Source organism: Tetrao urogallus (genome assembly GCF_951394365.1).
Source record: "Tetrao urogallus genome assembly, chromosome: 20".
Taxonomy (NCBI): domain Eukaryota; kingdom Metazoa; phylum Chordata; class Aves; order Galliformes; family Phasianidae; genus Tetrao; species Tetrao urogallus.
The window spans coordinates 9,456,396-9,484,113 of record NC_136833.1 but is presented as its reverse complement, the minus strand read 5'-3'; the positions used below and the strand labels follow the sequence as shown (position 1 = coordinate 9,484,113).

Genomic DNA, 27,718 nt, shown 5'->3' with positions numbered 1-27,718 from the left:
GGAGATATGTGATACTGCTGCTGATGAAGCACGACAGATCAGTTCTAATTTTTTTACTGGTGAAGACAGTTATTCATGGGGACATGCATCTGTCTCTTGCTATTTTGCTCACAGTAAGAGGACTGTAAAGCAGATACAAGTCTGCTTTTTGAGTATCAAACACCAAATGGTAGTGTATCTGAATTTGTCAGACATCTCGCTAAGCCTGTTTAAACAGCATGTAAAAGTAAATGCTGTAGTCTAGAAGCACAGAGGACAGTCTTTTCTCTTCCTGAAAACCTATTGTATCAAGTTCAGTATTTCCTTCTGACTCTTGGGAGATTTACTCTCCCCTTGAATTTGCCACTTGCCTTGCAGAGGTATAATCTTTTTGACAGCACTCTGCATAAGGCTAAGTGGTGGAAGACAATGTGTAATCATCCCTGTTCTATTTCTTTGATCTTCCTCAACAGTGTGTTAACCTTAAAATTCTCCATGAAAGATGGTATTGCTCAGTATAAAATGCTATAATCCAGCTTCAGATGTAGGCTTTGGTGTTCTTTTTTTTTTGTGTGTTATGGAAACTGGCTATGAAATTAGGCCTTTAAATGATTTCGTGGCTCAGTATTGTACATAAATGTCCTTCAGCATGTGTGTGCAGGTCTTTTTGTGACAATTTAATGCAGGAAAAGTAATATTAAAGAGAGAAAGCATAATTAAATGCTTGCATAGATTTCTGTGATGCACAAAAGGGGGGCTCTGAGCTGCATTATTGATAATTTATTGTGTGGGTGTTTGACAAGCCCACACGTACCTCAGCGTACAGCCCTGCAGATGCATTCCTCAGCATTCTGCAGCACTGTTAATATTTTATTCATAAATCCTACTATTGAAACCATAAAGTGTCGTAAGCAGTGTTAGTGCTTGGGAATTTGATGGCTTTTGGCTAGTCATATTTTGCTGTAAACTAATCATGGTTCTAACACACAAAGGGATAATTAATACATGCGAGGCATCCATAGCTTTAAAATTTGTTGTCTATTGCTATTTTTCTTTGAAAAATAATTTTCCAAAATGTTCATCTTTAAAACCTTTTATCTCTTCATAAAACAGAAAGCAAATTTATCTATTAATAAGGCAAAATGGGGAAAAGAATATTTTGTTGTGACTTTGGTTAGGTTTGCCTTACTTTATGAAGTCAGTACCTTTGTCTAGAAGGTAACAAAGTTCTGCTTGTTGTCAAATGGGGAACGAATTTCTGGTCTGTTCTAGGTACCACGTAATAGTGAAGAGCTGGGGGAAAAAAAAATCCATCAAAACAAGTGGATGCCCTAGCATGGCTTAGTCAGTCAGAAAGGCACATTGATCAAAATGAGCATCGCCTTCATCTTGAAAGCAGCCATGGCCCCTCAGCCCCGTTCATGGCTCTTGCAGCTTAGTTCTGGCAGTGGTCATATTGCAGTGACAGCTTTGTTCCAGGTTTGTGCAGTATGCAGTCTATGCAAGTATGGTAGTCACCATTTTGTGCTGGGGCTTGAATTCCTCCCAAAGACTGTCATCTCCAAAGCACTGAACTTCGTACCATCCAGTGTTTTCTAGCCAGAACTATTTTTGTTTCACTTTTCTGGAGGAGTAACTGAATCCTTTGCTCAGCTACAGAGCTTAAACGTGATCTTGTCTTTAACTGGAAGTGCTCAGGTGCTTAAAGTCAGCATATACTAATTTGCTATTTAAGGATATAGGTCTGATTGTTTATTGTTCTTTCTGTCTCATTTCCCTCTTGCTGCTGAATACCAGTTGTTGGTGGAAGAGGGGAGATCTTTAATCCTCAATAGAGTTTTGGAGAAATTGACAGTTCTACAGTTCTCTGTTCTCTATTTCTTTGCACCAGAAATGACCCTGCTGCTCTTTGTCACCAGTGTTTCCTTTTATCACTCTCCTGGCAGCTGCTTTTGCTCCATTTTGATGTCGGAACAACAAATGAACTCCCTCTGAAGCTAATGTCATGCCAGCAGATTTTGAAGCAGCAAGAAAATCATTTTTGTCTCTGAAGACAGAATTGGAGACCTTTGTGAATGAGCTGTGTTCTTAAAATAACTCTGCAGCATGTTATCCCCAGAAGGTGAAGAAGTTAAAACATCGTGACATACCACTTGTATTTGTGTGAGCAGGATCTCTAAGTAGTGGAGTGAGGAGAGAAGCAGGTTTCTTCCTTCTCCAAATTGAGTGTAGTATCTGAGCTCTTTGTTTCTGCAATATCTCTTTCTGAGGGGGAGTAGAGGAGGAAGAGGCTAAGACTCCAGTAATTAAAAGAAATTGAATTATTGAGGTTGTAGGTTTGATCAGTGAAGAGACTAACACTGCTGTGGTGGTGTTTTTAGGAATACTGTCCTTCAGAGGCCTGGCTTCTGTTCTGTCACCGATTCCAGTGACAACGAATTGGATGACCCAGTTGAATTGATCCAAATTGATGACATGCCTCTTGCTAAGCATTTTGTTCACAGCGTCATGGCTAACAGGTATGACAGTTTCTCATCCTTCATTCAATTACGCAGAAGCAAAGCATGTGCTAAAACTTGCTTTGTCAGAATTACTGTGTTTTGACCCAATACTCTGCAGATCAGATTCAGTGAAGTTGTGGGTAGGAGATAAAACCTTTAGGCTGTTAAGTTCTTGCGGTTGATACATCAGTAAATACCAGTTAGTTTTATTTGCTTTAGCTTTGTAATGATAACACAAAGTCCAGCCTTTTCTTTCTTTGGTTTTTTTTTTTTTTTTTTTTTGGTTTTTTTTTTTTTCCTCGTTTCAAGTCTGGATAGCTTCTTAGAGCTTGTTCATATAATGACTAATCTTTTCTAGCACAATAGCTCATAAATCAATCCTTCACCGTGTCAGAGTGCCTTGAATGTTGTAATAGACCACGTTCATTCAGTATCAGAAAAGAACAGCGCTTTATGGAAACACTCATAAACAGTAATTTTTAAATTGAGGTCTTTGCAGCAGGCACACCTATCCATTACAGCAGGGCAGCTTTGAGAATGCATCTTAAACACTGTTTTTCACTGAGGTACAGAGAAGTGATTGTTCCCTGTGGTCTTGCCAGTTTTACTGTATTTCTTTGTCGTATGCAGTCAAGGTGGAAATACATAAAAAAGCCATAACATCTGGGAACTAATAGGAAATAAACTTGCAGTCTTGTTCATGACAGCATCTCACTTCAGCATTGTCTTCAGAGTTTGACTCCTGTAAACTGGGATAATGCAATGCTAATTGGACTTGTTTGCATAGGAGATGCTGTAATAGGTGCAACTTGAAGCCTGTGCTTTTATTTGGTCATCACAGATATGGAAAAACAAATTTCAGGTTGACTCCAAACTTGCCTACATATATGTCAGTAGACTTTGGCCCATGATGGTAATTTAAAATGGACTGCATGAAGCCAAATCCTTCGTTGATAAAATCAAAAGATTTACACAGCATCAAAATCTTCACATCTCCCTCATGCAAGCTTTTCTGAATCACTTCTGTTAAGTAAGTTGGTCATTAGGTTCCTGTGCTATGGTACCAGAGCACTTGGATGCTATCACTGACAGCTCTGCTCACTAAATGACTGCTGAGCCTTCGCACACTGAACTTCTGCCCTTGCCTGGAAGCCTTGGCAGAGGGTTTCACTATGTACGTTTGTGCAGACATATTTCTGGGTTTTCTGTGTGTATGTATGTGAAGAGGGCAAGAGCTATGTATGCATCAGTTGGTTGCATTTTATGTTCTACAGCACTGGCATCACACACATCCTGATGCCTTTCCAACTCCTCAACATCACTGACTAGGTTTAAGAAGGTGGAAAGAAGCTGAATGCAGTAAGGCCCCAATGGCCTGTGGGTGGGCTTCAGTCAGTCTCTCCCTTACACAGAGGACAGTGATTTAGAGTTAGTGTGCATTTATTTTTGTTGTTTGTTTTTATTAGCACCAATCTTTGCAGCACTGTTACAGCCTTCTGCCAGCCGTTTACCATTAAGCTGTTGCAGCAGGACGTGAAGCTTTTCATAGTTTCATTCCAGGCTGGGCCATAGGATCTTGTGAATTGCTCTGGCTTTATACCCACTTGCAGACTAAATGACAGTATAACACATCATCTAGAAGAATCTGCAAGCAGCCATCTTAGATATCTTGAGTTTCTCCCCACTGTTGCTTAAGACAAAATGAATTTAATATAATTTTTAGTGAAGGAAAATTATAAGGACAGAATGCAGGAAGCCCATTAAATGTGAACACCCAGTGACTGGGCTTTGGTTCTGTCCTCTCCTCCTCACTCATCTTAGGAGCTGCTTTGTATTAAAAGTAACACATCTGCAGGACGGTGCTCCAACATCTGAAACAAAATGAATTGCTTGTTTGCTTTTCTGCGTTCTTCCAACCTCTGCATGTGCAGATCTCCTGTATGTTAACAACTTCTATCAATTGCTCATGTGCAGGAAAAAAATGGATATTAATGAAATATCTAGTGAAACTTAGGTATTAAGTGACTATTCAACATGAAAAGGAATACTCTTGAAGTTTATGGGCCTGTCGTCTGAAATGTTGATGTTGTTTACACCACTAAAACTATGCAAATAACTTACCTAATTTTCCTCTCCTGAAGTGTTTGCTAGCAAATAATCACTTTATTTAAAAGTATTCCATATGAAAAATGCTCTGCTTTTGTTAGGGCTTTGAATTTTGACTTTGTAGACTGATCCAAGAAATGAGTTGTAGGTGTATGTTGCTGACTGCCTGCTTTTTCAATCACTCGAGCTGTGGTTATTCTGCTAAGCTGGTATTTCTTTGTTTTGTTTTAGACGGCTGCCCAAGTGCTTGTAGTTGCAATAACTGTTTGTTAAAATATGAGTGTATGAATGTGACCTGAAGTATCACTTCGTCAGTATTCGTGCTAGAAAATTACAACAGCACGAAGGTTCATCATAAGCAAATAGAAGATACTGCAGATTTAAGGATACTTAGAAATCTTCTTTGATCCCTAATTATCACACAGTTAATTCTTTCTTCCAGTCTAGAAACTAACTTGTAGCTGGGGAGGCACGTGTTTAAATCATGTCCTGGAGAATGCTTGAGCTTACTTTTAAGCAAGTATGTAAGTTACATTGGTTCAGTGACTCAGAACTGCTTGAATCTCATGCACCGTCAGACTGACTGCATAAACAAGAGTTGCAATGTAAATGCTACAGTAAATAAGATAAATATGGGTCTGGTTTTCTGTGAATTTATCACTGATTTTGACTTTCTGGTATGAAAATGTAATTTATTTATTTTTAAAGGGAAACATTCAACTAATTTTATAATATACTGAAATGTATTAAGTTACACAAAAGAATCCATATTATAGTAATCCTGCATGTATATGGGAGAGGAGCACTGAGCGTGCATGGCAGATGGTTTCAAAGGAAATCCTCGAGAGCTGGGATTAAAAAGCAATTTTCAGCAAGTTTAAAGTGGGTCTCCATATTTGGGTCACAGATATTAACTCCTTCATCACAAACAAATGAGAGAGGAGTAGTGTAGGGCAGTTGTGGGGATGTTTCTCTCAAGCAGAGCTGACCAACATGCAGCGCCAAAGGAAGAAACAGGGATGGCGATTCTGGTTGTAGTCCTGCTGTTCTGGCTGCTACAAGAGGTGGAGCTGCAGTGTGCAGAGACAAGGGCTGCTGCCAGTTAGCTGGTGTCAGGGTTTGGCTGAGGATCACTGGTAACCTCATTGGTAACCTGGAAACAATGTATTTCGTGGCTGCTTCAGTTTTTGGCTACCCACCCTCACGGATTTAAACAGAGTCAAATGTTGCAGAATAAAATACTCATGAGTGGTATTTTTGTTGTTCAGAAGTTGGAATTTTCAAGGACACCTGAGGTATAAAGTTTAAGTTACCTAATGCTACTTTGCTTCACGTTTCTGAGCTCTGTTCCTGCCACTGCCAACTCGCACTGATTTTATTGGTCTTTAGATCAGAATTCTGCATTTTTTTTATGCCTCAGACGTGTGGATAATCCTCTTCCTTTCTCCTACCTGTCACTTTTCTTCAAAACTTTCTGGTGTGTTGCTTCTGGCGTGTTAAAAAGTATCAGTTTCCATGCAACAAGTTTATGCTTATTATGTTATGATATTATGAAATTGCAATACGACATTCTGGTTTGCGTTTGACCTTATGATAAATAAGAAATCGAACAGCTATGCAAGAATGTCTTATTCAGTCCTAAATACCAGTGAACGTGGGCTGTGAGTTTTGCTTGAAGTATGTATGCTTACAAATGGCAAACAAGGCCGTGTGTTCTCTGACATTGCTTTAGGAGGGCACTTTATTTACTTTTAAAATTAAGCTCTAGCCTTGGTTATATTCTAATGTTAACAGTACCGTGCAAACATTGTTCCAGGCTGCAGCTCTTCACATCAGTGTTTGAATATCCAGGAATATTACCAGTATCATGCATAAAAATGAGTGCGGTTTGACTTGGCTTCTCTGGATCTCTGAAGCCTACTGGCTCTGTAGCTGGTATAAATAGCACAGCAAGTTGGGGATTATTGGCTTTAGCCAACTTACACTAGCTAGTAAACATGTTAGGAATGTAATTCACACATCAGTGCTCCTTTATGTGCTTCTCACAGTGTGAAGGGGAGTTATCTGACATGGGCTGAATTCTTTTAAAGGCTCCTATAATTCTGAGGCAGAAATTCAAGTTGAACTCTGAGTAATATTTATCACTAAATAATGACATGCAAACTAACAGCAGTTCCTGTGTTCTCAAAACTAAATTTTGTGTACTTTGAGTAGATTTGCTCAGCTTTCCCAGCAGAGGTGTCTGATGTTCTGCTAAGTGAATTAGAGAATTAATTGCTGGTTTAAATTTCAGCCCATGGAGAAGTTAATTGGGTTGCTCTTTGGCTATTATGTTAGCTGCATGTTAACAGCAAAGGACAATATACTTCTGAAAGGGCATCATAAATGTCCTACTGGGTAACTAACTGCAGATATGTCTATGGACTGTTAATTAATGCTGCTAAATAATAGGTGTTTTCTTCAGGACTGATCGGACATATCAGAGCTCCTATCTGCTCTTTAGAAAACAAAATTCTAATGGGTGAAAGCCATACTATGAAATACTTGCCAGTGTTCAGCTCTTCTGCCAAAACCAGAAAGCTTCAGTTGTCTCATGATTGTTTTTTAACTGAATTTGAATCTGCTCTCCAGCATTTTCTACAAGGAATATATGCATCTTGATAGGGCGAGACTTGTCTTCATGTGACCTTTCCAGGTGCTTTTATTTTAGTATAATTAGTGTTTCAGATGATTATTCCTGCACAAAATAAATTTAGTCTTTCTTTATAAGTTGCCCCAGACTACAGGGAGGCAATAGGTTAAAAAAAAAAAAAAAAAAAAAAAAAAACCAAACAAAAGAACCAACAGACTGAAGGCTGTGTGAGCTGGTACAAGTGGTTACTTTTCCCCCACCCCCAGTTCTTTGAGACCTACTAACATCCTTGCAAAGAATGGACTTTGTTGATGCTGATGAGGTCTGAGCATAAAGATGTGTATTATAGGCCTTGGCTGCAAACAGAGCATCTCCTATAGTCATAACTCGAATGTGAGTTTTAATGCTTTTATTCTTGGAACCAGCATTTCCAATTTGTGCATAAATTCAGTATCCCAAGCTGTTGTCAGCCATTATGTGGCCAAGTTATGATTTTAATTGAAACAATTCTAGATTTTTTTCCCCAATGCCAAAAGTTCCTTTGATTGTAATTCTATAAACACAGTTGAGAATTTTGATTTAGATTCTTCAAAACCTGTCCTTCCAATGAAGTCATGTAGATCAATTCAGGTTCTGCTGTTGCTGGTACCTTCCAGGACTTTGCTTTCAAGTTGCTTTTTGCATGTTGAAGTAGCAGATGATCTGAGCCATTTGTCTTTAGATGCACGTTAGAATCCCTTCTCTTCAACAAACTTGCATCAACTCCTAAAGAAAGGAATCAGTGTTGATTTTAGAGAACCAGTCTGCCTGATTCACCTTGCTCACTGTGCAGTCAAGTATTTGATTAAGCAGGATTTTCTCATACAGAGTAGAATGTCCATCCATGATGGAAGGAGGAGTAAGCTGATGCAGATAACCAGAATTTATGAAGTTTCATGGAGGGAGGAGGTGGGAAGGAGTCCTGAATTCTCCTGTTAGGGCTAAATGTGAGTCATCAAACCTACAATGAGGTGCAACTCTAAAGCAATATGGTGTGCTGTTAGAATGTTTAAAAATAGTGTAAAAAGGAAAATTCTCAGATGCTGTTTGAATGTTCTACGTTATCTTTGTTGTGAATCACATTTTCAGTTAAAATAGTAACTGTCAGGGGAGATGATTCTAGTTCTTTACAGCCTTCTGGAAGCTAATTCCTAACAGCAGAAGTTGGTCATGCAGCAGGGTATTTGATACCTTGTGCCCCTTCCTTCAGAAGGGTGCTCGAACATTTTGGGAGGGGACTGTGCCACTATGGTGATGGGAGTGGAAAGCCAAATAACCCAGTAATAGTTCTTCAGTTTTAATCAGAGGATGCCAGGGTGTCGTAGTGTTGATAGATGCACTTTTCCAAAGCAGAGTTGTGCTGTTACAAACATGTAATTCTCTATGAAATTGTCTTTTTTCAGAGTTCTGAGTATTGGAGATTATAGTTCTTATGTTAAATTCTTTCTTATGTGCAGAAACAGGAAATAGCAAAGGTTTGGTTCCACTGAGTGCTTTGGAATTGCTCAGTACCTTTGGCAGCGTATACTTATTAAAAATGCTTTAATAGATCACTGAAAGAATAACCTATGCATCTCAAGGCTGTGAATTCACTTGTAATGTAACCAGTTGGATGAGAGTGAAATCTTACATGCTGATAAATATGAAATTTGTGCTGTAGATGGACTTCTGCTCTTCTTATTGATGGTACTTTAAGTAGTGAGTTGGGGAAAACCAGAGAATGGAAATTGATTCTTCTCTGCAGGTCTCACTTACTGCTGGACTTCGGCAGAGCTGGTCTGTGAGGATAATCGAGGCTCTTCTGCTCTGAATGCTGTAAGTGATTATTTTCTTTGGTTTTATGGCAATCGCTAGGAGCCCATTTGTCCCATGTAGAGAAAAAGGTGAAAATGCCAAAGCACAAATAAATGGTGAAAATGAAGTCGATGCAGATTAGTTATGACTTACGTGTGGTCTGGAAATCGTTCCTGCAAATATTTTATGGTTAGGAACACTCCTCTTTCCCTCTAGCTGTGCTGACAAAGGCAGTAGCAGAATCCTAATTTCAAATTGCCACTGCAGATACCAAAGTAAACAATGTTTTGATAGGTTCATTGGGATTACAGATGGATTAGCAATTTGAATATGGTGCAGGGAATGTGCTGTGTCTGTGTATGTTGTATTTGACTGAGAGGGAACACCTGAAGAACTGGTACAGTGTCTTAGACAGGAAATTCTTGCTGGGAAGTCAGAGGAGTGATAAAACTTGAATGGAAGAACAGTGATGTGGGTGATGGTCCTAGCTGTTATTTAGCATAAGTTGTTTGAGTTTTGGGTGATGTGATAACAGAATAGGAGACATTTAAAATGTCTTTGTTCCGAGCTTCTTGCAGTAGCAGAGTTGCTTGCTTTAAATCCTGCAAGTGTGGAAGAATGTCTTCTGGAGCATCTGGGAAACGGCCCCTGTAGTAGAGGGAATCCAGCAGTTGTCTGGTGCGTTACTGCAGGGAGACTGGAAACAATGTTATGTTTTTGACCTTGTTTCAGCATTGCTTTTGTATTCTTTAACACAGTTGCTATTCTGGTACCAAAGAAAACATACAGAATTCTCTTCTTACCCCCCATTTTTTCCTCCCTGAATCTGTAAGAATTTCCTGACTTGCTGAACAAAGAGGTTGGAACTAATTACATAGCCAACATCTGCACTGGGCTTGGTTATTAAGAGAATATTTAACATAAATGCTAAACTATTTTCTGACAAGAGAGCCTTGCCTATACACTTCTTCAGGGATGAGGGTAGTCTCTTCATTTTTTGGTTCATTAAAGACATTTCCTTGATCAGTTAGAGTCTTGCTGGAAAGGAAAATAATTTTGCTTTTTAAATATCAAAATGTGGCTCATCAGGCAATTTGTAACCAGCTGCATCGGAGGTTGTGATAGTGTATCACTTCAGTTCCAATGGAGGCACATCACATAGATTGCCATTTTGATGGCTATGAATGATAATCTGACCCATAAAAACTGAAGCATAATATGCAAGCTGATTTTTCTGGCCTGCCTTATTCTTGATGCCATCTGTGTTGGGATGGAGATGAGCCTGCTCAAAATGTGGCTTGCCAGTTTTAAGCAGAGTGGTAGTGCCAGCCACAGATGGGATTAAAAGAATAGCCTCATGTAAACAAGGAAAGAAGGAAGATGCTCCTGAAAGCAGGAAGTGTCTGATTTAAGGAACCTTAAAGCATATTGTCTATTAAATCCTGTGGCCTATGGAACATCTATCAGACTTTTCTGTGAGTTCTTCATAGGGACAAAGTAACCTCAAGTGTCTTTCTAAAATAAAAAATGAACCCTTAGCTTCCAAATGTTGCTCTTTCACTAGTGTCACCTTCTATCCCCGTCAAGTATATGCAGGGTATCCACGCAACAAAATCAGTTACAGTATATTATTTTGTAAGATTTGTGTTCTTAATTTGTTGTGTGAATCCTGCTGAGGTTGTTGCATTTGGTGTGCTAGGCCGCATTTCTGAGTTCTTGTCCTTGTCAATAACAAAGCTCTATCTTGCAGCTGAAGGTGAGTACCTGTCTTTCTGCGGTATCTACACTCAAAACATAAGGTGTTAAGGTCCCAGTTCTCACTGTAATCTATGAGGTCTGTCTTCTGCTTGGTTTGAGAGCCTGAGCTTTGAAGTTTAATGACCTTGCCTTTGATGAAACCACAAGTGTATCTTGGTACTGTTTATAATATAAAAATACATGAAATGATTTTCACTGATTACAAATATAGTCCACAGAAATCTCCTTTTTTTTTTTATCCTTTCTTAAATAGATTACATTGTTTGAGCTACCATACCATTTTGCAGCAGGGAGGCGTGTAAAAGAAGCCACTCATCAATGATGCCATGTTCTTGACGCTTGAACATCCCTCCAGAGCTCTTTCAGTCTTTTATTTCCAAGCTAAATAAGCACCAATTTCAGTGGTATTTTATCTACTCCCTTTAATTACTGCTATGGAGAGAAAGTTTCTGCCGATGCAAATGTGTTATTTTGTCATGTCACATCACATTGCATCAGCCTTATATTTAGGAACAGAAAGAGGGGGAGGCAGAGACAGGATGTGGCTACAAATTGAACTAAAGGGTTTTCTTCAATGCAGGCTGAAAATAGACAATTGAGGCAGCGATGCTTTTTCAAGCAGAAATCCATGAAAGGGAAAATCAAGTCTGTGACGGCAGAAGTGAAAAGCAGGCTGAGGGTGTGAGAAGGAGGAGTTCTAGATGGAGGTGTGGGCTGGTGTCATGGACAAGCAGATGAGCTCGTTTATGCTAACACCCCTTACGCTGCCTGGTTGGTGAGAAGTAGCTTTAGAATGTCAGACCACGTACAGTTATTCTACTTCTGTGCAGGCTAAAAAGTTCTAGCCCTGTTTCTTTTTTCTTTGTTGCTGGGCATGCCACCTGCCCTTTCCTTTGTAATTATTTCACCTTCAGAGATAATTTGATAGATGTTCATAGATGCTTATTTTCACCAACCAAAATTTTAGCTAGTGACTTTAATGTAGCTTTTAGTGCTACAGCCAGTGTTTGCCTGCAGAAATTCTGGTGGAAGAATGAAATCCTCCAAATACAATTCTAATACTGGTACAATACTGATATTCCAAGTTACACTGGGCGGAAATTCTTTCATGGCAAAAGGTAGTATTTGTTTGTTTCTGTTAACTAATTCCATTAATAGCTCTCAGTTCACATTTCTTTTATTGTTTTCCCTTCCCAAGGAGCTTTGAATCAGATCCTTGGTAATTATTCTACCTTTGCCTGACCTCTCCTGTACTTCTGAAGCTCTGCTGATAGATGAGAAAACTGGGCATGGAATTTCTCAGTTCTAGTCCAGCAACAGCACAAAATAAAAGCAAGCCTCTGCAGATAGAATAAGTAGAAAAGGTTTATTTGGTCACTGTATGATGGGTATCACACCAGTGTCAGCTGTGCAAGCCATTAACAAAAATGCCTAATTAAAACTAAATTATGATAAATAGAGAAAAATTTACAGTAATTGTTCAAGTGAATGTAGTGCTTTTTTCCCAAAGATTATTTATATTCTTGAAGCAAGTAATTCTGGTTCTTCAAAAAATACAGTAGTGTATTCCCCATGGGAAATATCTTTTCTCCTCTCAGATCTAGGCATAAAATGACCTATTGCAATCAAATACAGAAGTTATACGTGTGATACAGCATGCTTTGAAATGATGAGGCTGATTGGAAGCTGGCAATTAAATTCTGAAAAATTGTCTGTTTGAGAAGCATCAGATCTCTGGGTGGGGATGTGGGCTGGAGGCGTAGTGGTGGCACTTATTTCCCAAATTAGAAAAAATAAATGCATTTCTTACAGCTAAGTGCTTTGATTTTTTTCTTGAAAACAATTGGTGACTTCTAGAGATACTTTTATTCTTGTCACCAAGGATAATAAAAATGCATTAGAAGTGTAGAAGCTTGTTTATTGACAACACTGACAGATGTAAAAACAAAGCAGTGTTTCACACTGAAACTAGACAGGCTGAGGTACCCAGCTCTTCATAACTAAGTATTACCAGTCCTCCCAAACTGTGAGATATCAAAGTGATGCTGTCATTTGATCTCTTAATTTTTGAATTCTTTATAACTGGAAACAAACACCCTTGGTGCTACATCCATGTACCCAGTGAAGCCTGATGAAGGCAAGGTTTGCCTTGGGCTTTATGTACAAAGCTGGCACATGGGTGCATGATTGTCTGTGCTCACAGTGAGCAGGTTCACAACTGGGAAAAGGGGCGCAGTGCTGACTTGCAGTGTGAGGAGGCTGATGGCTTAGGCACAGTTGTGGTGTTTGGTTCTGCCATATGTGACTTGTATATTTGGTAAATGCATCTCTTCTCCATGATGTGTGGCTAGGCCATAGAGGGTCTGGGAATGCTTCTTCCAGTAGAGAAGGGAAGAGGTGAGAGAATCCTTTACGAATTCTAGTTATACTTCAGGAATTTTATGTGAGTGAATGCTTTGTTGTTCACTTTCAGGTCCATGTACTTCCCAGCGCTTAAGACAATCATGTCAAATTTTTCTTCCTCATGATTTTTTTTAAGCTCATGAGAAAATTAAAAATGTCTCAGTAAACTGTATTTTCTTAGTAAAGAATGCAGTACTGTTGTACTTTTTTCAGAGCAAATCACAGAAATATTAAATAAAGGAACATAGCTGTTTTATAGTTGGCACATTTATTTTGAATTGAGTAAGTCTGGAAAATATTAGATTAAAACTGCAGATCAAATAAAGAGTCTGCAAGCTTTCTCCAGATTGTTCATAAAAAAAAAAAACAAACAAAAACCAACCCAATTGACAACACTGCATCAAGAAAATGTTCTTAATGTCTTTAGGTAAAGGAAAAGCATTGTGGCTCTCAAACATTATTAAATCTGTATTGTTTAGTTGATAGGATGGGAGAAGATGCTTGCGGAGTGCTGTGTCAGATTTATCTGGGCATGTTTTAATTCTAGATCACTTGCTAGATTTTGCAGCTATTTATCTGGTGTTGGGATAATTGAGAGGGCTGAGTAAAGCCAGATGACTGTAATGAACTTGTTTTGTCTTTTGCTCATTCTGGAAAGAAAAAAAGCTATTTATAGGGTATTGTGTATGGTTAGGACTTCTGTTCTTCCTGTTTCTCCAACTTTCTCTGGGCCACTGACTTTGTGCCATCACCAATAATTATATCAAATTAATTCGACATAATGGAGTTAATTATTAGATATGAAGGTTAGCACCATGACTTCCATCGAACCAAAGCTTTTATCCCCGTTTTACTGAGGCTTCATGAAATGTAAGCAAATCTGAGTCATGGGTGAAGCCCAAGGCACCTCCCTTCCCATAAAATGCAGTGAAGAACTATCCTGCTACGGGTGATAATGCCCTGTATGTGAGGGGAATGCTCTGGAGTTCTGTGTGAGTACCCAAATACTGCAGAAAAAAAGAAATATTTGAATTGCCTCAGAGCCATTCAGTCAAAATTCAGATAGGTGGGATAAACGTCAGTAGAAATTCAGATACATAGAGGATATTGAACCTGGTTTAGCTCATGTGTATAAAAGAGAATTAGGACAAGTTCCTAATGAGAATCAAAGGGTGATTTCTAGTGTAAGCTCTGCTGTTGACTTGCTGTGTGATTTTGTGAAAGCCACTTCATCTTCTGGAAGCTCAATTTTCTTGGGTGTTTTTGCTTCAGAGAGATCTGATGCTTGTGTTGTCTATTTGTACACCCATGGTTTAGATGTAATGGGACGTTTGAATTCTCAGCATTTGTCCCCAAGATTTGTTCCTATTCACATTTAAATGAAGACCCTGACTTTGAAAATGGCTGAGGACAGCTCTCTTTCACACAGGGCAGGCATATGGTTTTTTCTTAGTGCCGTGGGGAGCTATGTTCCCAGTGGGGTGTGGTTGTTAAAGCCAATGGAGCAGTGCCAGCCTGTTGATATCACTGCAGGTCCGATCTGTGGACAGTGGAGCTTATTTACAATTAACAAAACTGGCTTCTTCCAGCATACGTCTGTTTTCCTTTTGAGAGGCTGTCTTAAAGCAGGATCAGAGAGAAACAGAGAGGACTAAGCTAATGTAAGCAGTATCTCATCTAATCCTCTACTCGAGCAAAGTTTAGACCCCTACAATTCAAATACATTGCACTAGCTAACATCTGCCATTGCTGTCAGTTGTGGATTTTCATTGCTTCTGTCTTAGTAGCGTCAAGTCATGGAGCACTGGAAACGGTTGTCACACAGCCCTTTCTGGAGTCAGATACAGATTTCTTGAATGAGTGAGGGGGGCTTCCTTCAGAATTGCTGTTTTTATTTCAAAAGAATACATTGTAACTTTCTAAAATAAGACCCTTATGTATAGAGATGAATTGTCCCCCAAGGAGTAGGGAATGCGTAGGTCTTTTGTAGAACCATGGAACCATTTCAGTGGGAAGGGACCCTTAAAGGTCCCCTAGTCCAACCCTTTGCAACGAGCAGGGTCATCTTCTAGAGCAGGTTGCTCAGAGCCTGGTCCAGCCTGACCTGGAAAAGCATCTTTCAAAGCATGGAGATTGAGTAAGACTCACTCAGCAGTTGGCTTTGTGAGGAGCTCTCTTGTGGAATCCCACTACAGCCAGCAGTTTGAGAATGAGCCTTTGTCTCTGAATGAAAAGCCAGTTGCTGGACTGTACTTTTTCTTTGCAACAAGCTTATTGCAAGCCAGACCTTTCCTTGCTTTTCTTATAAAACAGTTTCTCTTTGGGTGAGACTTTGGGCTTCTCTTTGCGCTAGGCCATGGAGGTGACAGTGAAGTTTCTGGGAGAACCTGAAATATGGCTTTAAGAACTCACAGATGCTTCTAAGATATGGTGGGGCATCTGGCCATGTGATTGACTGTTGGTATGGTAACAATCCCTGATTAGTGAACTGTACAAATTAAAATCCTTCTTAAGAGGTTAAACACTCCTAGACTTGAATGTTCTGTAATACTGCTGCTTATGAACATTTCTCCCGTCAGCAGGCATGTATTTTGCTCATGCTGTAGCAGGCCTAGAATTGTAGCCAGAAAGTTATTGTACTACCTGTCATGCAGTAATAAGGGGAACCACTGTTGCTAATCTGGAGCACTTCAAAATGCAGTTTTTACAAGAAAGGGAGGAATGAGCAGGCAGCTTTGTTTTAATGCTAATGGCAAAAAGATAAAACTCACTTCGTGTTGGGCATGATCTCAAGTATAAATACTTACAAACTTAATCAGTAAAAACTGAATTCATCTTCGCTGAACTTGTACCGAGTGGTTTACAGCTGGGAAGATGAAGTTCTTATAAGACTGTGGCTTTCAGAATTTTCTTTGTGAGCTGGAAGTAGTCACTGGGGGGAAAAAAAAAAAAAAGATTAAGTTGCACCTAAACCAGGGAGACTTCTGTCTGTGCCCCCATTGCTGCCTGAATTTGGTGTTTGGTGAGCATGCTGCAAAGCATATTTGATTAGTCTAAGCATGTTCATTAATTATCCGAAACCGGATAATCTGGCCTAAATGTAGGAAGTGCGTTGTCTCACTGATGTTAGATGGTAAGCCTTCATGTTTTGCTGTGTTTGATATATTGCATGTCTCTGCTTTGTGATACCAAATGATGCTGTAAGGTAAAACTCTTGTCCTGAAGCTTTGTTTGCTTGATTCACACAAGCAGTCTTCTGACCTGCACTCTGAATTGTTTGTTTAATACTTAGGTGCATCACAGCACAACTTTTGAGTGGAACCAGTTTATCCAGCAATTTATCACTTTCTCTATCCTGTCGTCATCATCATATCCAGCTCTGATGATGCGAAGAGTGAAGTTTGTACATTTAAATTCTTGCTTGGAATGCAACTTCTGTTAGTGTTCAATAGCATCAGGCCTAATACTGAGGCTGACAAGCTGCCTGAAGCCTGTCTGACCGATGGCAATTCCTTGTCAGGCAGATCTTTGGATTTTGTTGTTTGGCCAGTTTGTAATCTCCTGTATGCTGATACTCTATAATGCTACCTTTACAGCACAGGTCTGTGTTGTCATTTAATTGTCGTTTGACGTTGCTTGGTGCATGCAGAGAAGCAAAGCACAGAGCAGAGGAGAACAGAAATAGAAGTGAATAGAACGTCTGACTATCATCATTCATGCAATAAGACATTAGAGATCGTATTCAGAAAGGACAGAACCCACAATAATGACAGGCCACAGCTCGTCAGAAATCATCATGTCAAACCAGCAGATCTTAATAAAAGCTCAGCATGCTGGAGAGATGTGTTTACTACCATGTGATTTCAGCATTGTACATGCTCACCCGTACATGAGAAAGGGTGTATCTACAGGGCAGGCCACTGCCCAGGGCTGCAAAGCGTTCGGTAGCTGTGAGTGAATGTGACTTGTAGGGACAGATGTTTGCTGGTTTGCCTAAGGCAGCAGAACTCATAGAGCTGGCCTTGAACACAGTGCGCTGTTCATTCTTCTGTGACCTTCTAGGAAATAAGGAAAACCTATCATAGTGCAGTAACTAGAGAAGAAGGCACTTAATTCACTGAAACAGGACAAGTCTGCTACTCTGCTGCAGGAAGCTGTAAATATATTTAACAACTTTGTCCAAAAGCTGAGGCTGTTCCCACATTCCATGTGGGAAGCTGTGAAACGTGAAAGGGAGGACAAATGTAACCATGTACAAAGACAAAAGAGTGGGGGCTCTACTGAGAAGCAGCAGAGAAGCAGCACTCGGGTGTTGTCCTGGACTGATACCAGATCTTGAGCCAAGATGTTGTGTGGTCAAAGAGGTTTCAAGAAACCTCCTATTTTATTCTTATTTTGGCAGCTGGAATATTACTTCTCTGCACAGAAAATGTTACCATCTCATTTTGTAGAAATGCCACTTCTGGTATTTATATTCATACTAATACAAGCAGGCCCAGAAAAGGCATGGCAGGTCAGGTTACACAGCTGAGCTATGAATATTTAATAGTAAGTTGATTGGTGACTTTTTTTTTTTTTTTAGTCTATTATTGGGCATTTATTTTTTTTATTTTCAAGGAAGGCAGTTTTGGCACATTAGGCAACTAGATGATATCTTGAGGTTTCAGTGTTTATGTTGGAATACCTGAAATAATATATAGTAGTTTTTGGAGGGGGAGGAACATCCCAAAATAGGCTATTTCTGTGCTGTTTTATGAATACTTGCATAGCTGTGAATATCCTGAAGCATCTTCCTAATTGAAACTGTACTAGTGCTGCTCAACAGATACTTTACATTATTTTTTCCTTTTTTTTTTTTTTTTTTTTTTTTTTTTTTTTTTTTAGGAGTTTTGATTGCTCAATCCTAATTTGCAAAATCTACCATGTGTTTCTCAACAATCTTTGATTGAGTCCAAACAGAGCCTACTGACACCCAGGGGGCAGTATGGTTTTCTTGAATGTGTGCTGTGATGAGCTCATAAGAGAATATGGGGCAAGAACCTCAAGCTCTGGTACCAGCTTTTGTGTCCGCATGTACCTTCAGCGTAACAGCCGACTGTGAGAAATAATACCCGGTGGTTCTCTATTTCCATAGCTGTTTCTCTCCAACTTCTGCTTTGTGTGCTTGGATTTGTGTGAGATGGCAGCAGTCAGCAGCAATGTGTTCCGCATCAAAGATCCCGAGGTGGGTTGATGGTCAGAGCACTGGGTTGGCTGTGGGAACCCCCACCGTCCTGGTGAATAGCGTTCAGCACTGGGGACCTTGCTGCCCTGTGGACACGGGGGTGTCTCTGAGCTGTCAAGGCAGTGCTCCAGACTAGCTTTTGTCAGGTAGGGTGTCTCAGCTCCTTGTTGGAGTCTCTGAAGCCCAGCTTTGGTGGCTATTTAACCGGTCTGAAGGGAGTGAGATTCAGGCTTTTGAGCCATAGGGACTTTTTTGAAAAACACACTAGCAGGGGGAGGGAAAAACACCAAACCATCTGAGCAGTGGTGTAGTGTTGATAGTGCTGTATCAGTATCCAGGGTTCAGGTGTACGCAGGTTCAGTTTACAGGCTCGCTAGTACAGAGTGCGAGATTAATTGGCTTTGGTCAGCTTTTGCTTCACTATTTGAATACCATTATCAGGAATGTAAATGATTTGCTATGCAGAGAAATACCACAATAGTCTCTGTGCCTCTTTTTATACTTGTCTCTTTTAAACAGAGCTTTATCTAACTGCAAATCTGATTTCAGCCTTCTGATTAGGACATTATACAGTCATCCATTCCAGAAAAGCATAATTAGTGTATTATTTTATTTCTGACTCAACAGTTCTTGGTTTAGATAGTTTGTCTGTTGTACTGTGCATAAAATTTAAGTTATCAGGAGGAAATTTACATTATTAGTCACGATTATAGCCAGACTTCGTGAGGTTGAAGGTTTTTTTTGCTTGGCAGATAAAAATGGTAACGTTTGTAGGATGTTTTTAGAACAAAGACAGTAGTGCAGATTCTTACTATACTTCATTGTCCTTTATGTGTGTATGCAAAATGGGCAAATTACTTCAAGTTCTGATGCAAATGCTCTAATACGGTGTGGTGTACAAGTGCAAAGTTAAACATTGGGAAGGGGCAGTAGGTCTACACTATTGCATTATGCTAAGAAACTGTAGAAAGTCACTAGGTTGGTTTGATTGAATAGCTATTCTGCCAAACAGCCATTGAGTTTTCTGTGTCCTGTGATGGGCTTACAGTGAAGTGCAGTAAGAAAGACAACAGTTGCTTTCAGGAAGCAGCACAGGATTTTAGCAAGCTTGGGGATTCTTGTAGGAAGAATAAAGAGTTTTCTGCTCAGTGGAAGACAGCTAATGTGAGTTGTGCTATCATTGTAGCAGTTGAGGGAAATTGCTACAAGGGAGTTTCTCCTTTCTGCTGTAAGCATGGAGACTTTCTCAAATTAAAGTCTTTCCAGTGGCTGGTGGTTGTGGATTCAGCAAGCCGTACAGTGCATTCTCAGCACTCCCTTCCTTCCAGTCCTGCTGGTGATGTCACCCAGTCCCAAGAAAAGCAAGAACAAATTGGTTCTTCTCTGCTGTACATTTATTGCTTTTGCTGCTGGCGGGTATTATGCATCCTTCTTCCCATCTCGGTTTTTATAACCAAGTTTAAAAGAAGATTAAGAGAATGTCAAGGGCAGGCAAGTCTTTTTATAATAAACAATGAATGTGTTTTAAAGCTTTGTTTTGCGCTGGGAGAGGCCTGCTTATGACTTGTAAGTGAAAACTGCTGATACTGAAGAAACACAAGACCTCTAATCTTCCCTGCCATACCCTGCTGTTTATGTGAACATTTTCTGTCACTGTGGTTGATCATCTTAACCAGCACTGTAGAAGTCTATGAACGAGGTGCCCAAACAAAACTGAGGCCTGCTCTGGTTAAGTTCTTTTATTATATTTCTGTCTTCATGGTAGGTCACAGACTTGGAATCAACTTGATTTCGGAACTGCAGGATGTGTATTAAAACCCTTGTTTTGCTACTCCTGCATTCAATGGAGAGAAGATTAAGGAACAACTGAGTCCGTGTTACCTGAGCCGCGTTTTGGAGTTTCTTTATCATTCTGCTGGTTGGAGGGGTGGCACAGGGATCTCTTAATGAGCTCCAAGACTATCATCACCCTTTTTCTCAAATGCCAAAGTGGAATGAATGCAAACAAAAAAATGCACAGAGCTGATGTTCAGCATAGGTTTCATTGTAGAGAGAGAAAATGCTTTAGCAAAAAGATTTGAAGTGAATTAGAGATGAACTGCATTCTGGGGGTGTTCAGATCACTATTTTAAGCTGAATGTTTCAGTGCAAATCCATAATTAGCAAATTTGATGAGCTGACAGATTGAGTAGTTGGGCTGGAACCATTCTGAAAAGTTAGCTCTTAGTCTGTGTTTCTGAATTTTTGTTACATCTTTTTGCCCAGTATTTAAATCCTTAAGTATTAAGTGGGTGAGGGTGAATGACTTCTATCGAACAAATGTGAGTGAACAGGATTGGAATCAAACAAGCATAAAGGAAAGATTACTGTAGCATTGAAGGGCCAACTTATTGTCCTCATGGTGGAAGAATGGTTTTCTAATTGTTCTTGAAACCCAATGGAAGCCATATTTTGGCTGTGAATAATTCCCAGGAGGTATTATTTGAAGTCTTACCTCATCTCTCTTACTTTACTAATAGAACGTATCAAATATTCAAAACCAGGCACACCCTGGGAGGCTCAGAGTGCACTGAACAACTCATCTGTTTCAGATAAAGGTGGGACCGTTCAGTGGTGGGTGAGGCTTTCTGACCTCAGTGACCTGCCAGGACCAGTTCAGTTTTGTCTTTGTTACTTCTTAGTTCTGAGAGGAGGGAATGACTGGCAGAAGGGAAAGCTTATGAGGATGGGAGCCAGATAACTTAAGATTTCATGCCAAGGCACTGTGATTTCACACTCAGCTGTGGTGTGAAGTGTTTGAAAGTTAACTCTGGTCATCACCTATTACATCTACTTCAGACTTACCTGTAAAGAATTAAAGAAACAAAGCTTCCTGCATCTTGTCCATGGAATCTTTCCTTAAAACGCTATACTACTTGTGTCCTGAAGATGTTTATTTTAGAATTCAGTAATAATAACCAAATGAAAATTAACCACTTTTTGTTTCTGATGTGTATTAGGCTTCCTGGCACTGCATGTGAAACCACAGGGCTGCCATTGCCATGTTTGATTTGGCATTGCCCATCTACCCATCTCAAGAACGTTCCTTATCTACTTTAAGATCCCCTGAATGTCAGTACTTCCCCAAGGACTGTGTAAGGAAGTGACCATCCTAAATTAGTTTTGATAGTCTTTACTTCATCAGTTCATGAGACAGCACTTAATGGTTATCCCTTAAAGCTCATCTTTTTCTCTTGAGGGGTAGAAAAAGATTTTCCTGGTGAAGTGTCATCATAGCTTTTCTTGAGGACTTCCACGGTACCCCTCGCTCATTGGCTGTGACCCTTTATTTTCGAAGGACCTGCTGAAAGAGACTGTTACAAAACTTGCCTGTTGATAGCAGCTAAGCAGCTGGTGAGCTATATTGTGTGCTCTATTAGTCTGCACAAAAACATGTTCGGATTGCTGTCACCTCCTCCCCATTCCCATCCCACCTGTTTGGCTCATCTGCCTCATCTTGTGACTTGTCATCAGTCTGCCTTGTGAATAGTTTGTGGCAGAAACTTTTTCATGATAGGTGTATAGGTGTACTCAGAAAGAGGAAGTACCTGCCGTGACTGAGCCTGAGCTCCTGGCTGAAGATTATGGGCACAATTCCAATGCAGATAATAATGCTAAGACTTCTCATACGTCTTCTGCAGACAAAGAGCTGTACTGCAGCAAACTCTTCACAGGATGTTACATTTTTGAATCCAGAACCTGTTGTTGAATTGCTATAATATAAATTTTACCCAGTCTTCAAACCTTTGCTATGGCTTAAGCTTTAAAGATACTGCTGTAAATCAGCAGAGCTCTTGTTGCTGTTGTAGAGTGATGCTCATTTGTACCTACTTGATTTCACCACAGTCTGTTTTGCTTTACTAAAAGTAGAGATCACAACAGTAGATGTCTCATAATTATGGACATTTTGTAGATACTTGATGAACAGCTTTTTGCCACCGTGAGAAGTACCAGTGTCTGCAAGTGTTCATATAGCAGGTGCTTAGAAAGATGATTTTTAAATGTTGCAGCATTATTGTCCTATGGTATTTATTCTGTTCTGCTTCAAAATTCTTGAGAGATACTAATTCCGTAGCAGATGGGAACAAGTCTGTATCACGTTCAACAGAAAATTTCCACTATCCTGGTCACTTTTCACCCTTATAGATATATCTTTTTTTAAATATAAATGAAAATGTCTGTTCGTGGGGTTTTATTTTAAGCCGACAAACCCTGTCCTCTTGTAGTTATAAGACAGTGTTCAACTGGAGCAGTTTTTTGCTAATGTCAGGAGCTGTAGCTGCTTGGCAACTGAATGGATGTAAGGAAATCTAAGGTATGACCCTTTCAAATCTGTGAGAAAGTTAATGTGAGTTCTGAATGAATATTTTATGAAATCTGGAGAGATTAGAGCACAGTGTCTGATTCAAGGGTGCGGTGTTCCTGCAGGAGATGTTGGAAGGTACCAGGAACTTTATTCTCTGGTTCTTTCAGAATATCAAAGAAATTAAAATAGTCGTATGGATGATGAAATGTAAACCTCCATAACCTCCTCCTTCCTAATGGGGGTCACTTAAACAATTCTTCCAGTTTTTAGTACATTTGTGATAGGACCTGCATGGGTTGTGTTATACTGCGAGATCAGCTCTGAGCTGACCGAAAGCAGCCGCTTACAGCAGGCTTTGTTTTGGCCTACACAAAGCTCTGAGGTGTTGCACGTACTGTGCTATTTCTTAAAGGGTTGTTGTGAAATACGTTTGGATCCAAAGTACTTAGAAATGATGCAGTTTGGATTTAAATTTCAGCCTTTGCGTTTTTCCTGTGCATCTTCCAAACTGTTGAAGTATTGCAGCCTATTAGGAATAATCAGTTTGATTCCTAGCAGCCCATGCATAGGATGGTTACTGTGGTACTGTACTCAGAAGTTGGCCAAAGATGTTGCTTAAGAGCAGGAAAATGTAACTAAATCCAAGTGATGGGTATTATAGCGGGTGCTACAGTGCTGACGTACACCTTTGTTATTCAGATACTTATGTATTATCTTTATTCTTAAAAGAGTAATGATGTAGAAGTGCTATTTTCCAAATGTTAATTTAGTTCTCTGCAGATGGCAGCCATCTGTTAAATGACAAGTCCTTTATTTGAGTAGCACTTTATATAGCTCGGATGGACGTATTGGTGCAATACATAAATGGAGTTGCTGAGGTGACACTTGCTAGATTTGTTCGTTTTCTGTTGCTGTTCCAAAAAACAGAAAATTTCAAAGCTCAGTATTTTTTGCATATCTTCCATATTTTGAGTTAAAGCTTGGCATCCACAAGCCAGTCGGCAGCGTACCCCTGAGAGAGTCACAATGCTAGGAAATATTTTTAAATTACAACATAACTCATAGCAATTATCAAGGCCCTAATTCTACAGTGTCACCATGTGGATGAGCTCTTACAGATACTCACAGGAAACACTGCAAGCTTTTATGAGCCTCAGGACCATCGTGGCTTGACAAGCAGACAGCTCTCTTGGAGCTGCCAGTACTCCTTTATTTTCTGTCATTGCTTTTTTTGTTGTTTGTTTGTTTTGGGGGGAGGATGGTTGTTCCTGTTTTCTTTGTTACTAGGAAAATACTAGCACTGTATTACAATATAGCTTAGTGTTACAATAGTAAAGTGATCTTCTCTGCATATTTGTTTGTAAGCCAAGCAAGTTTCATATTGTTTTCTTCTAAAGATTTTTTTCCAGTTATGGTGCTACGCTTTAATTTACAAGCCTTGCTTTTGTTGTTGTAAAACTGCCTTATGCTTTTATTACTGCGTTTTTGATAAAATTCAGTGAGTATCCTGACTTGTGTTCTTGATTTTTCTACAGCTGAAAAGCTTGGTAATGGCTCCACTACCCAGTGCTGGGTCAGTTCGGAACACTCTGCAGTTATACCGTTATTTGCTCCGATGCTGTAAGCAGCTTCCTGAAGAGAATATTCGTCAGCATTACAGACATGCAATCAGGCAGGTGAGAAATGTAATTCTTTTCTGTTATTGAGTTCACAATTGTGTTGTAGGTCTTTTGTGGTGTGGTTGTTTTTGTGTTTTTTTTTTAATCCTACAATTTGGACCAATTTCTTATAAGTCCTTGAAATTTAAAGCAAATTCTTCTGTAGGCTTGAAACCTCCGTGGGTTCAGAGGATTATACAGGGATTATGTGAAGGAGCATTTGATTTTGTTTGCTTTCCTTTGCTTTCTTGTCAGTTCTTGTGTTAGTCAAGATAGTGAACAACAATTGTTTATTTATTTACCTGGCCACATCCTTTTGGTAATACTTCTAGTTCCCCATCTGGGGCTGTTTTCCACAACAGGTGTTCATATGGAGGTTATTTAATGCCTTTGATTATACCTATTGTCCTGTGTCTCTTGTAGTTTTACTGTCTCTTGTAGTTTTACTGTAACAGCAACTTCAAGGAAACTTCACCATGCAGTGACTTACTTAGGTCTTGTTGAACTTACTGGGATGTTACATGCTTTCTAAACCAGAGCTTGTACCTCTATGCATTTCTACATTAAGATACCTTGATTGTTGTTCCAAAGTGAAGTTCTCATAGTTTCTGATCATCTTTTTGGTACTTTTTTGGCCATAATGTGTGAAAAGAGTAAAACATTTTATATGGAAAATACATTTGATAAGCCTTGTTACGGAAATAGTGTGGGCAGGTGCTGTGATGAATATTTTTACATCTTCAAATCAAAAGTTTGGCATGAAATTTTCTTTGGGGTTTAAAAGTGATCCTTATTTAAACAACGGTGCGTTGGGCTGTCAGTGTAACGCTTGAAATTAAATGTTGCAGAGTTTCAAAGTTCATGCTGATGAAGATGATCCTGATAGAATACAGCAAATTATTAAGAGAGCCATTGAGGATGCTGACTGGATCATGAACAAAGTAAGTGCATCAGATTGTCTAAGCTTTTCTCTGACTCAGTTCAAAATGAAGAAAACATTGCAAAGCAAATTATGAACAGCAAACTGTTGTTTGGGACACTGAAGTATCCAAGTGAAAGGAAATGTCTGCTGTGTTTATGATTGCAGTGGTTCCTGTTTCAAAATTCACCTTTGCCAATGTAAAATTAAGTGTATTATTTAGAACCATTCGTGTTTTAAGTTAGTCTATGTGTAACTTGTTGTCATTAAGAATTATAGTAAATTTCCACAGTGGTGACTAATATAAATCTATCACAGAGGAAAGATGTGGAATTTTTGCAAGTCACGGTTCGTTGATACTCACTTGCTGCATTCCTAACAGGAATCTATCCTCTCTTAGTCATTTTGTTGTATTTGCAGAATGTTGTTTTCTCAAGTCTTGTCTGTGGCTGTGCAGGTTAGGGGCAGACAGCACAGAAAATTACCACAAAATTGTGGTAATCCATCTACTCATAGTTATCACCCAATGGAAATGCATCTTTATTATCAGAGTAGCTCAAAATATCACTCAGTTCTGCAAGGTCCACATCAATGTATCCTAGCTGAAAAATTGTGGAATGACAAACCAGATAATTAAATAAAAGAATGTACTTTGTATGCCAGTAGACAGCTGAGAGTATATGGGCTTCCTTGGATTTAAATCTGTCTGGTGGGCGTGACATGTTAACATGGATTTCTGAGTATAATGAAACAAGTCAAAAATTCCACTTGCTCTAAGTATCTGTGATTTAATCTACTAAATGACTGTTAAGTCCTTATCTCTGCCAGCCCGTGAAATCCAAATAAGAATTCTTACAGGAACAAGCTCAGATTAGTCATAGATTACAAAATTATACTAGTAGCTAAATCCCAGCAGTTACAGTCTAGTAAATAACTGTCTGTGCATGAATCAGATTTTGTTCGCCATGCAACTATGAAAAGCATCATTCAGATTCTGCAGCTGAGAGGAAGATCAGATGCACAGTGTTCATGAGAAAGCAAATGTCTCCATTATTTTATATTGTAGATAGAAAGCCCATCACATCTCTGTTGAACTGAATCTGAGACAATTTTGTGTAGATGAGTAGACTTGTAAATCTTTGACAGTCATTGCTTTTAGTTATGCATTTTTCTCCACTAATAACTTTTTTTTTCCTTCAGTATAAAAAGCAGAAGTAGAAGAAGGATGAAGACAAGAATGTCATTGGTAAACATCCTTAGATGACATCAGTCGAGTAAGTCCAGTACTATGGTATAGTTATTGCTTGCAATTTTACCTAATGCAAATACAGTAATATTTCTGAAGCCATTTGAGGTAATAGTTAATTGACACAGCCTAGGTTCAAAGCATTAGCATGTATAATTACAAACCTTAGTTTGAAGCTAAACTTCCCTACAGTTTGCACAGGCCAGAACATTTCTCAGGAAAAATAAGTGAGCATGAAAACGTAATGCAGTACAAGTAATTAATAAATAAATATTGCTCTATTAATTGTTCATGTCTGAGTTATTCGCATGTGGAAAAACCTAACTGTGTGTAAAGGTCACACAGAGACCTGAGAGCCTGCAGATTTGGAAAGTGCTCATTCAGGATAAGAGCAAGTTTCTCTTCACTTGATTGTGCATTAAATTACACTGTTAGATCTGGATTCTCGGTGGTATAACACACATGAAGTGCATCAAATAGTAAATTTTTTGTTTGCTAGCAATGTTCTTCTGTTGAAGTACCAATGGGTTTAGGCTTATGTTTATGCAATGTTCGTCTTTAGTAGCAGAGAGAAGGGTGTAGGTCACTGAGTGGGGAACGTTGTCATAAGGGCTTTAAGCCCATCTGAAGCTTGAACTGCAGTATCCTGTTGGTAGCCAGGTTGATTGGTCTCGCCTGTTGTCCCTTCATACAGACATCTTCATTCTACTCTGTAGGTTTACACTTGAACTGATGTTTGTCTTTTCTTATTTTAATATAGATGCATGTTCCCTGTGACCCTAATTTCTACACTCTCCAGAAAAGGCTTCATTCGGCTGAGTTCTGTGCGCTCAATGGCATGATCACTGAAACGTGCAACCTTACACAGGTATAAAGGCTTTCACATCTTTTTGAATTGTGCAATAAACATCCTTTAAAAATGGGGAGTCTGTGTTCTTTTTAAAAAGAAGACCATAATTTCACTGCCCTAATAAATTTTCATTGGTTAAAAACTCAAAAGAAACACTAGCTGTCTTAATCAAATTTAGGTAGGTATGGGTTTCCTTCCACTGCATCTTCTTTGTAGCTGTACTTGGAACTTTCTGCCTCCAGATGGCAGCATGCGCTGCTGTAA

General features: G+C 39.3%; 1 protein-coding gene across 1 annotated transcript; it reads left to right on the top strand.

Moving 5' to 3' along the window:
• Positions 1-83: 83 nt before the first annotated feature.
• On the top strand, positions 84-27,478 carry LYRM9 (LYR motif containing 9; the record flags this gene model as incomplete). The annotated part of the gene is made up of 4 exons (XM_079545325.1): positions 84-113; positions 24,317-24,457; positions 25,288-25,380; positions 27,365-27,478. The coding sequence occupies 4 exons, from the start codon at positions 84-86 to the stop codon at positions 27,476-27,478; spliced, it is 378 nt and encodes a 125-aa protein (XP_079401451.1).
• Between the last annotated feature and the right edge of the window lie 240 nt (positions 27,479-27,718).